The sequence below is a fragment of the Gouania willdenowi genome, chromosome 15 (assembly GCF_900634775.1).
Source record: "Gouania willdenowi chromosome 15, fGouWil2.1, whole genome shotgun sequence".
NCBI classification, from domain to species: domain Eukaryota; kingdom Metazoa; phylum Chordata; class Actinopteri; order Blenniiformes; family Gobiesocidae; genus Gouania; species Gouania willdenowi.
In genome coordinates, this window is record NC_041058.1 from 30,282,177 (window position 1) to 30,294,311 (window position 12,135).

Genomic DNA, 12,135 nt, shown 5'->3' on the forward strand with positions numbered 1-12,135 from the left:
TAACACCAATAAATTCATTTCAAAATAAAAACTAATTCTGAGGCTCAAAGTATAGCAATATGAACTTTAAAACAGTTCCATGCCAAATGTGCATTGTGGTAATAGGTAGAATCCTCAAGCTTAGCTGAACCAAAGAAGGTGGCTGGGTGTTGATCAGAAATGGTTCTGGATTATGTTCAATGTGCCTTCAAGATACCATGAAACAGAAATACATTTTAAAAAATCACAAAAAATAATAATTTACTCGGTAATGGTTGGGTGTGAAAATGTAACAAATTACTTTAATTCTTTTGAAACATACTTAAGTACAAGCACAATTACTGATTCAGAAATATATTCAAAAGTACCCATAAAAGCAACTCAATTACAGTAACGTGAATACTTGTAAACCTTTACATTCACCTCTGTCTTATGATGGACCTCATGCTGGGTCACACAAAAGTTAAATCTAGGCTACAAAAGGCTAACAAGGTGCTATGTAATTAATTATTCCTTGATTATTATTACAGTTGATTTTATAAGTTAGAATATTTTGAGTGGTAAATGCTCAGACAGATGCATTTTACCCAAAATGAGGTGTAATAGACAGACTATTCTGTGTCAGGTTATGATTCTCAGATCGATCTGGAATGACTGTAATTTGCCAATTAAATTACTATAACAAGCTTGGAGGGAATCCTGCTGCAGAACAGCGTCACTGATATAGAGACTGTGGCCATGTTGTAAATGTCATTAATGTACTACTCATACTAAGATTGAAGTCTAAATTAGCATGTAGTGTGTTCACGTTAGATAATATGAGAAGATTGAGTATGTGAGAAATACCTGGATGTATATTATATTGGGACATTGTTTCCGTATGCACAATGGGAACACGAGTCATACCTAACTGCCCCATAATGCATTGTGAGTGTAACGTAAAATTGTACTGGGTCAGCTTCAAGCTAAAAATCAAACCCCTTTTCAAAATAAAAGTATCTTTTGTTGTCTTCCAATAGTTTTTTAACACTTTTGTAAATAGTGTTCTTGTTTTGAAGTTAACCGGAAATCAGTCTCCAAAATCTCCAAAATGAAATGTATTTTCGTGAGTTTTGAGCATATACTGATATTCGACTTAGTCACTATCTCGCTTAAAACGCTTTCAGAACTTTCAAATGTGGCAAATCAACAGAGATATTTAGCCTCAGTGTGGTTCAGGTTTGTGTATTTGTAGGTTCAAATGCATCTTGGGAAACTTGGAAGTATACTTCAGTGGGAATGCTCATCATCCTAATCTTACTAATAGTATAAAGTAGACAGTATGTACTCGTTGAGTGTGGAGTACGTTAGTATGCGATTTCAAACACAGCCTATGTCACTTTATGGACTGTAGTTTTTGTTAAATGCAGAGAACAGTAAAGGCTATCTGGGTTTTAGCAGCCCACCCAATGATGACGGCCGCATCCCTAGCAGCCTGAGGTTGAACTTGATTTACAGTAGTAACCTGTAAAACCTCTTTCCAGGATCACACCAGAGTCCATTTAAAAAGCTTGAGTTTCAAACACCGCCAGTGTTCAAACTACGCATTTATCCCTCATTCCTAACCATTCCACTAAATGATCTGCTTGGAAAATAACTTATTTGCATTATTAGTATGTGTGGCTCTTATTATGCAAACACTGGAGAGAAATCTCCTTTTATCTCTCACACGCACACATTTGGGATACCGTTGGGCATCTCTGGCAGGCCGTAGACCGCAGTGACGTGCTTTCAATATATCCACTGACACATTCACTGTGTGATTCAAAATCAGCTCATCCATAAACATGACCAGCAGGCTCTGATCAGACTGATCACAGAGGGAACTCAGGATAGAGGCAATGATGCCTGCTGTGAAAATAAAAATTAACTATGTGTCTACCCACTTTTGCTCATTTGAGAGCCCCTCTTTAAATTCAGATTGAGAAAATATGGCATCTTTAGATTACAGTGTCAGGAAACCATAACATTTCTGCTAAATAATAACTTTCTTACATAAAGCCATAAATAGATAAGATAAGATAGACCTTTATCTGTTTCACAGAGGGAACGTTTGTTTAGTACAGCAGCAGAACAATGAAGGATATTAGCACTTCAACGAATTTAAATAAATAAATTAAACATGACTATGATTAATTAAAAAATAATAGTACATGTGATTAAAAACTAGTTCAAAAGATATTAATATTTTCATTAACTAATAAAAACAAAACAAAACATTCATCCCATGGCACAAATTCTAATCAGAACTCATGTAAACGTGTGGTCTTATGCATTGATCACATCAAATCTGTCATTAGTAGCATCCCATATCAGGTTGATCAATAACTGAAGCTTTAAAAAATGCATAAACTCTTATGATTTATGTTTTAGTCGAATATGTTGATAACAGATTTAGTCGACTAAGACATTAATGTCATTTAGTTGAGATCAACTAGACTAAAACTCAAACAGTCATGAGGACAAAATTTTGACTAAAACTAAGTTGCATTTTGGTCAAAGGACTAAATCAAAATAACACTGTTGCAAAACAAAGGTGGTATTATTTGTGATGCATGAAGGGAGGAGCTCAAGGTAGAGGTATGAGTCATCCAAAATCTGTAGAGGATATTTTCATGATGGCGTGCACTAACTGTAGTGATTTTGTATTTGCTGATCATGATGATGATGATATTGCTATATATAGTGGAATTATTAGGAATTTACGTAAAGGCATAATATTATACTCTATGAGAGATTTTTATCGTCAAACAGCGCCAATAGGGGTTGAATCAAATGAGACACTGGTAACTCTGCTTACTCTGATTTAGTGGAAATATGGCATCACATTTCATTTAGTTGGTGTTTTTGAGGAGCTGTCGATTCACATTTTTGCTGTTGCCCACTATTAGAGTTTAGTAGCAAAACACACAAAAAGAAATTGGTTTTTAACTAACATTCAAAAATAAATTCCTCCATCCATTATTTTATAGTACGGTGTATTATTGTATTCTGCTTCCTTTGTAGAGAACCTTGTTTGACCCGGTTATAGGTCAAAGTAGGAGTGTGACGATATCTCGATATGGCAATATATCGCAATATTTTTCCGCACGATCGATTATCGATATGCTCCCGCTAAGTATCGTTTTTTTTTTTTTTTAAACCTTTTCTGCTTTTTCACTAAAATGTGCAGGTACGTCTTCACAGAAATGTTGTCACTGGAACCAATATACTGTTTACTGGAATATTGCACTATAATGGTGTCACTGGTAAGAAAGACCCTATTTATTGTTTACAGAAAGCACTATTGAAGATACTTATTCATTTACATTGGTATGTTGACACTTATTTACAGAAATGTTGCACTAAAATAGTGTCACTGTTCATAGGACACTTGTTCAATTTATTGTCTTTCAGAGAAATAAAATAAAATTTGTATTTTTTCACTTAATCTTTTTTTTTATTGTTATGTCATAGATTATCATAGATTGATTTCTGACCAATATATCAATAATCGCAGTATCGTCATATCGTGAGATAATTGTTATCGTGAGCTGTGTATCGTGCATCGTATCGTGAGGTACACAGAGGTTCCCACCCCGAGGTCAAAGTGTGAGCAAGACTTCAATCCTCTCATAGGTCAGAACAATTTATTACTTATTGGTCACTCTCATGCTACATTGGCAGCATGAGGTTAAAGTGTAACTAAACCACAGGTTTTTGCTGACCTGCCACTAAGGGAAAAAGTGAAAAAATGCCTTGATTATGGGCGTTTCTCATGGATCAATTAACAATCCAACATACGTCCAGTCACAGCATCCGGGCCCCACAGCGCTACACAGTGAGTGCACAGACATGCGTCACGACAATCACAGGTACACACAATCCTGACGTGAAGCTCACCCACGCACACACAACCCTACAGACGCTACAGCACTGAGAGCCTATACAAAGCTAGATATTTATATCCTGGATTTACAGTATCTCATAACATAACAACCCTGGATCAATCTGTCACTGAGAATGTTCATGTACAGACTAATTTAATTTACATGTTCTCCTGCACTACTCATCAATGCACTACTGCACTATTATCTTATTATTATTATAATTTATTATTATTTTTATTTTTATTTTTATATTATTATTATTATTATTATTATTATTATTATTATTATTATCTTGTTATTTTATTTAGTTTTGCACATTCTAGTCTAACTACTGTTTATATTTATGTTTATATTTATTATTATTTTTTCTAGTTGATTGTTATTATTTAATGTTTACACTATTAGAGAGAGCACAGTTCACCAAGTCAAATTCCTTGTGTGTATAACATACATTCTTGGTCAATAAAATTGATTCTGATTCTGATTCTGATCTCCATTAGCGGGCTTCACCTAACCAAACATTCTCCGTCAGAAAGAAGATGAATGTCAATCACAACTCACTAAGTTAAGAGAGTTGATTTCAGCCAGGCTACGTGCGCGCTCTTGTGACAGAGGTGGAGATTACAGCGTCAGAACAATCACAATCACGGAGGAACTGGAGAGCAATTTATGTCACAATTGAGGAATAATTCTTGAAAAATATGAGGAATTAAAATCCATAATTCAGACCAAAAACAACACTGTTGCTGCAGTAAAAAGCAGCAAGGAATTAATGCAGGAATTGATGAGCGTTAATGATTAAATTAGTGAGAATAAACAGACATTGATGAGTTTCACTTTCACCTTGTCTGTGGCTCTAATGCTGCATTCACACAGCTCAGCCTACATTATAAGGTGGACAATATTTGTATTTTGTATTATCTACAGGACTGAGGCTATCAGCATCACCTCAGAATACATGAATTAATGAAATAATGTATTTATTTATTTATCGGTCTGAAAGTGTCCGTTGCATGCAGGCTTTATCAGCCGACTAATGTAGGTCAGTCCATTAGGGGTGTCCCGATCCAATATTGATATTGTATATCGGTCCGATATCAGCCAGAAAATGAATATCGGATTTTATCGGACTGCATCTAAAAACTCCGATATAAGCATTCCGATAAGTTTATTTTTTTTGTCCTCACCCTCAGTTGTTCCCACCATATACTGACAGTTAAAAATAACTGTAGTGAACTTGAATTGTTGACTATTGTTCTCTGTTTGAGTAACATCACTTGATCAAGCCTTTTCTAACATTCCACACTATAAAATAAGTAATAAAAGTATGTATGAGATTGTGCTGATATCGTATCGGATCAATACCGGCCAATACTCAAAGCTGCAATATCGTTATCAAATTGGAAGTAAAAAAGCTGTATCGGGACATCCCTACAATCCATCAGATAAAAATCTATATGTCTCTTATAGGATGTAATCGGTAAATGAAAGGTTTGCATCAATGCATAGATCCTCTCTTTCCTAACAGCGTTACATCAGATCCACACTGAGACGTGTTCACAATGATCCTCCTTTTATTGGGCAGGTCATTTTCTAAGAGAACTGATTGGTCAGGAGGCAGGATTCGCTCAGATCCTAGACAGAACCAAAACCTGGTCCTGACCAGGTTTGGTTCTGGCTTCGTAATATAGCACACCAATTAAATCCTGGAAGTTAGTGTGAAAAGAGTTAATCCAGCTACGTAGTATAGGCCCTTAGAAGCAAACAACCTCTGCTCTCTAGCCATGCGCCCCAGGACACCAACACAGAAACCTATAAACCAGGAAGATGCACAAACAGTGACAAAAGGTCCACGCACGTCCGTGCACACGCAGAGACAGAGGGGGATATGCACACAATGTGTCTGTACATAAACACATAGCGTGATGAACCCTCTGATTAGAGAAGAATCAGCTCTTTATAGAAGCACAGAATCAAAAACATCACCGCAGCTGAACACCCCCTCCTTTTACAGTAGGGGCGGGGCAAACAGTGACAGCTAGTGACGGCATAATCGGTCCCAGCCAATAGCAAAACTAAATTGCAATAGCCAGCTTTTTACCAGCATCACTCTGACATTTTAAAACAAAATATCTTCAACTGAATTCGTCAAAACTGACATTAACGAACGATCCCAAACTGGACAGTTTGATCATCATCAGGTATTCAATTGTGTAAAAACCTATTACAATTTTATTTTTTGCACTTGTATCAGATGGCTTAAGATAAAGCTTGTGAACTACAACACAATTGTCAAACTCAAGGTCTGGGGGCCAAACCCAATGTGGCCTGCAGAAGAAATTAAAATGAACAGAATAAACATGAATCATGATGTAAATTACAAACTAATTCAGTTGTACATATCTCAGTCACTCCAAATACACAGTCACATAAACTTCTCTATATTTTTCAGGGCTCTCAGTTTTCCAAGCATAATGCAAATTGTTAAAAGAACACTATTTCCTACAATCCTTCAATTTTCCTCTAATTATATACTTTATATATCATTTATATGTAGAAGTGAAAACTAGGGCATAATAATATTGAAATTGCTCGTTTTCCACCAAACTCTGCAGCCCATTTGAGATCAAACAGGTTCGTATTTGACCCCTGAACTACTTTTATGAGTTTGAAACCCTTGAAGAAAATGTTTTTATTATCATCCCCCATAGTTTTACCCCTAGAATTATTAACGTATAAGTTAATCAACAATTTGATATTGGCTTTTATTTTGTAGGTATTCTCCTGCTCAGAAATATCAGTGGCTTCTACTAAAGACTATTATTAAACCCTAACAGACAAAAATAATATTTTGGGTTTACATGCCCAAGGTAGTGAGTTTCTCCGTTTTAGTTTTAGGTTGGTCAGTGTTGGTGTTCTCAATGTCTGTGTTCCATGGGTTTAAACTCCTCTCTGGATTCTTGACAGTTTGCTTTGATAAAAATGCATGCAACACAATTAAATGGTACGTGTAGTGAAAATGTATATGACAAAAAATGTGTTTAATGTATTACCAATAAACAAAATATGTGCACCTTTTTATTAAAAAAACACATTGTCGAGCATCACAGTATAATAACTGGTGCATTGTGGGAGGTAGAGGCGCAAAAGGTGTGTTTACATTGTGGGAAGTGTAGTTTTTCTGTACGCTCTCAGCGCTAAGCAGCTGTGTGTCACCACTCCTAAAGTGATAAAAGTGCAACATCCAGGTTGTATATTAGGAGAGGATTAAATATCACCAACTACCTGCTTCTTGTATGCGGCCCTGCGCCAACTCAGCATTCAGAATTAGCCGAATGGACAGAGCTCTCAAAGCAGTTCAGCTTGAAGCGGTCCTCGCATATCACCATTTTTTGTCCAAACGGAGAAGTTTTAAGTGTGTATCTTGTACTGATATCATGAAGCCAACATCTGAATAATTCTGACTAGGTGTCATTATTTGGCTCAGAGATGCAAAATAAATGTTTTGTGGGGTTTTTATCTTATATTTACAATTCGCCATTGTTCAGAAACTATAGACAAACGGAACAGTGTTGCCTAGCAACAACTAACATAAATCAACGAATGTGCATCATATCCAGTAGCAAAATGGTGACTCAATACTTGATGCCCGAAAATACATTTTAATGTTTTTTTTTATAAAAAGGTGCACATATTTTGTTTATTGGTATTACATCAAACACATTTTTTTTTGTTATATACAATTTCACTACAGTTACTCCTTAAGTTGGTATATATACCACTTTTCCTTGGGATAATACCACCCCCCAGTCCCAGCATGCTCCTTCCTCTGCCAATGTCAACCAGTAAACTAATGGACATAGCTTCCAGTTTATTTTCAGGGGTTAGCACCCTCAGCTAAAGCACCTTCACTGGTAAGTATAAAAACATGTATAATACATTACCCGGATTGCATTAAAATGGGAACTACGCATCCAATTAACTGTCTTTCTTGTCGCTGTGCTTTCCTTTTCTACCATTCTATCTTTTTCTTTTTCTGCAGGTATCTCTGGCTTTTGGAGCAAACGGCTCCTAATCTTGTTAGCATCTGTTTATGTAATGCTAGAAACAGCATTGTGACTGCAAAGCTAATTGGACCACAATGCAGTTCCTTTTGTTTGTAATCCTTTAGTGAACACTCCCCACATGATTGAGTTCTCCTTTAGGGTTCTTTACTTTGCTGTCATATAAACTATGATGACAACATGAGTTTTGAGTGCAGTTTACATAAACACACACAGTCCAACTCTACATAATGGATTTGTTTCTGAATCAGAGTTTGTTTTGTGAACTGCTTAAAGTATGTGTCGAGGGTGTACGCTGCTTTGAATCCAGAGAAATCTGGGATCACTTTGAACATCCAGAGATGCAGGATATGTTGATTTGGAGGAATTAATAAATTGGGCATCGCAACAATGCAGCTCAACAAAAAGGTGTGTGAGTCAAAGCAGGTAGACAGTGTTGTGTCAATGTGCGGATACCTTGTCCTCATTGTTCTGTTATGGGTTTCTTTCAAAGGTTTGGATCACAAGTATGTTTGTAAATTGATGACACTTTGGGCCTGTACTATGAAGCTGGAGAAGTATTTCCTGGTTATCTCTTAGCTTCATCTAACCAAACCGTCATTGAGCAGCTGTCCTACGAAGCAAGATATCAACATGTTCACTTAAGCAAGGTGATTTCAGCCTGGCGACGTGCGCGCTCCAGTGACAGGGGGAGATTGCAGTGTCAGACCAATCGAAAACAGAAACTGTGTAGAGTAGGTCTGGGATAAACAATTTTTAAACGATTAATCTAGCGATAATTTTTTCGATGCATTGATTAATCTAATCCTTTGGTTATTCCGTTTTAAAACCAAATCAAAATAACACATAAACTGAGGTTATATTGCTTTACTGACCTAAAATTAAAACAGAAATACAGAAAAATCATAAATCAGACAAGCAGCGATTTTCTGTTTAAAAATTAAAACTTCTGTTTGTGTGATATTTGGATATTTACTGGAAAACTATGAACAAATGCTACAAGATGTTTTAATCTCACCACACAGAGGGACCCACAGACGGGGGCGGACTTTTACGCTGCTGCGTTTGATAAAAATGATCTTGTAGCATGTTGTCCACCTCACACCGATGGCAGAGGTGTAATTTGTGTGTCAATGACGTTTTGTTAAAGAGTTATTGATGCTGGAAGTCTGAGTCTGTAAATATCTGCCAACTTTACCCAACAGTGTTACGGTCCAAATAGTATCCAATCAAACTGGTGACTATCGACTGTAAGGCTGGTGTGAGGAACAATAGACGTGAGAACTTCTACAATTCAACACTTTTGCAAAAATAATTATTTTGCATGTTATAATACCACTAGCCACTATAAGCAGCCGTCAACACACACATAAGTTGATCACAAGAAACCAGGAGCACCAGTATGTTTCCCATTACCTCTGTTTTACATAACAATGTATTGATGTATTAATAACGTTTCAATTCACCAGTTCATCAGTAATGTGACTTATGCATTGCTTCTTTTTTGTCCAGGTGTAAAAGTCCGTCCCAGTCTGTGTGACTCCTCTGAGTGGTGAGATTAAAACATTAAGCTCACGTCTCAGTTTCCCAAATATCATACAAACAGATTTAATTTAAAAACAGAAAAACTCTGCTTGCCTGGTTTTTAATTTATCTGCATTTCTGTTCTGGCTTTAAGTCAGTAAAACAAAATAACCACACTGTTTATTTGTAATTGTGATTTGGTTTTAAAACGAAATAACCAAAGAACGAAGGGTACATGGATTCCAAAGGTTCACAATTGCATCATTTCCTTGCATTGAAACAAAGTGACACTAAATGCACTCATGACTAAAGTGATCCGCCTCTGCGTTACTACCCCTACCACACATGTGGTTTGTTATCATGTATTCATTAGCCAATGCCAGGACACACACACTAAGCCTTTCGACAGCGCTGAGGTGTTGAAGCCTGTGTCGTTTCAAGCACGTATGTGGTGACAGCCTTCCTCATCCTCATCCTCGTCCTCAGCCACCCTGCTATGACCAGACCCAATCCACAGCTCCTTAATGCATTAGTGAAAATGATGCATAGCTACCTAGAGATGGTGCTATCCATCAGACATTTCCTTCTTTAGATGCAATGAATCGATCTTCCGTTCCAGTGCTGGACCATCAGTCCGTGCAGAGGGCTTAAAATAGAACAGAGGACGTAAAGCTTGGAGGAGTGCCTCACTTAGGTGGGTCGTTCTTTCTATTTGCCCATCTGTGCACGCAGCTTCCTCTGCAGCCTGTCCAAGAAGGAAAGACTTCCATCTGGATTTTAAGGATGAAAATATGGAATTGGAGATCATTGACTATACTGTGGTGGTGATCGTGGAGAAAGGATACCTGCCTCATGAAAAATATATTGCAATTCATCCTATACATGTGCTACAGTGGTGCTGTGCCTGTGTGTGTGTGTGTTGTGATGGCCTACATACAGAGCGTACAGCTGGAGAAGACTCAACCGCACCCCAGAGCTGAGCGGCAGCTGTTCAGATGGATGCTGCACAGGGAGGACCCTGCTTTCTCTGCTCTGTGCAGCATCTGATTCTGAACAGCCTTTAGTAAACCTGCTGCTGCTCAGCTTCATATGATCTGCTCCTGTCAGTGGAGACGAGAAGATCCTCAACACCCCCAACCCAACGCCCACCCACCCTGACTCAGATCCTGACAGAGTGACACACCCCTCACCAAACTGCTTTCTTTTAAAGCCAATTTTAATTGTATTTGAAAAAATCTGTTGCTGTTGTAATCATAATTGGGTTCAGATTATTGACTTTGTCATTGTAATTGACACAGAAATTCTATAAAAACTATCAGTGCCGAGGCAAAAAAAGTGAAGAAATGTTGATTTGTTTTTTCTGAGATAAGGCTAGCATAACACCCTTAAAACTAGTTTACATAATATGAACACACTTAAACTGGGGGTGAAAATGCAGTAAGACATGAAAAAAATTACAAGAATTTGAAAAACACCCAAATTTCAGAGACGAGGAATTTTTTTTTCTTCTTTTTTTGCTGAGATTAGTTTATCATAAGACAATAAAAACGTTTTAATGAGCTCAGGCTCAGTAATTGCGATTAATTGTAATTGAAATGTAGTAATTGAGAACATAATGTGTGTGTGTGCGTGTGCGTGTGCGTGCGTGCGTGCGTGCGTGCGTGTGTGTGTGTGTGTGTGTGTGTGTGTGTGTGTGTGTGTGTGTGTGTGTGTGTGTGTGGTGAAGACTTCTACAGAAATTACCAGAGAAGTCACACACACGCACTGTCTCTTACTTTAACATGGCCTCCTCCTTCGCTTCTTCCTCCCGCTGCCGAGCCAGCACAGCCATGATGATCTTCCTCTCCTCCTCCGTCAGATGGCTCAAGTCCGGTTCCGGGATGGCCGGGGCCGGGGCCACGGGTGGGCGCGTGCCACCCTGAGGGCCCACCGAGGCGAACATCTTCCCCAGCCCTCACCCTCCACCCCTCCCTTAGTCCTGTTCCGATCCTCGCCTCGGCCGGGATCACGGAAAGAAAACCCGCTGGTGGAGCCCGCGGATCACGACATGGCCCAGGGACGAAGCGGCGTGCGGAGCGGCTGATGCGGGGTTCCCATGGCGGGGGCGGAGGGCGGCCAGAGCGGCGGGGGGCGACGGTGTCGGTGCGATCTGTGGTGGTGGTTGTGGTGGTGGTGGTTCAGCTCCTGGTTCCCTTTTTTCAGCCTCGCCTGCTTCCTTTTGCGGCTCCGTCCTGGCCCCCCATCCACCCACCCTCCCGCCTCTCCCCTCCACCACCTCCGTCTTTACGGGCGACCCATAACCACGGCGGTCGGTCGGGATGTCGGCACTCGAGAGGGGATCTCGGCTGCTTCCTGCGGGCCAGGCCAGGAGAAAGTGTTGGGGAGGGGGCGTCCCTGTGCAGCGTCTCGGGGCTCCGCTCGGTGCGTGGGAGGGAGGGGGAGGCTGGAGGCTTTGGCTCCGGGGAGAGGAGGAGAGGAGAGGCGGCTGCTGCTGGTTTTCCACCACCGCCGACGATGCTGCTACTGCTGCTGCTGCCTATGATGATGATGCTGATGCTGCTGTCAGGGAGACGGAACCGTCAATGGGACCGCAGCCCCTCATGCGCGCTCCCTTCTTCGGTAGCGGGAGCGCGCATACAGCCCTCATTTGAGAATGGGGG

At 39.4% G+C, this 12,135-nt stretch overlaps 1 protein-coding gene across 23 annotated transcripts in view; it reads right to left on the reverse strand.

The window, feature by feature from the left end:
- Nucleotides 1-12,135, reverse strand: part of rims1a (regulating synaptic membrane exocytosis 1a) — a 151,270-nt gene extending 139,135 nt beyond the window's left edge. For all 23 annotated transcript variants that reach the window (XM_028469292.1, XM_028469313.1, XM_028469314.1 and 20 more), the window contains exon 1: nucleotides 11,251-12,135. In XM_028469292.1, the coding sequence (XP_028325093.1) occupies nucleotides 11,251-11,417 (167 nt within the window). In that variant the 5' untranslated portion in view covers nucleotides 11,418-12,135. The remainder of the gene's footprint in view (nucleotides 1-11,250) is intronic.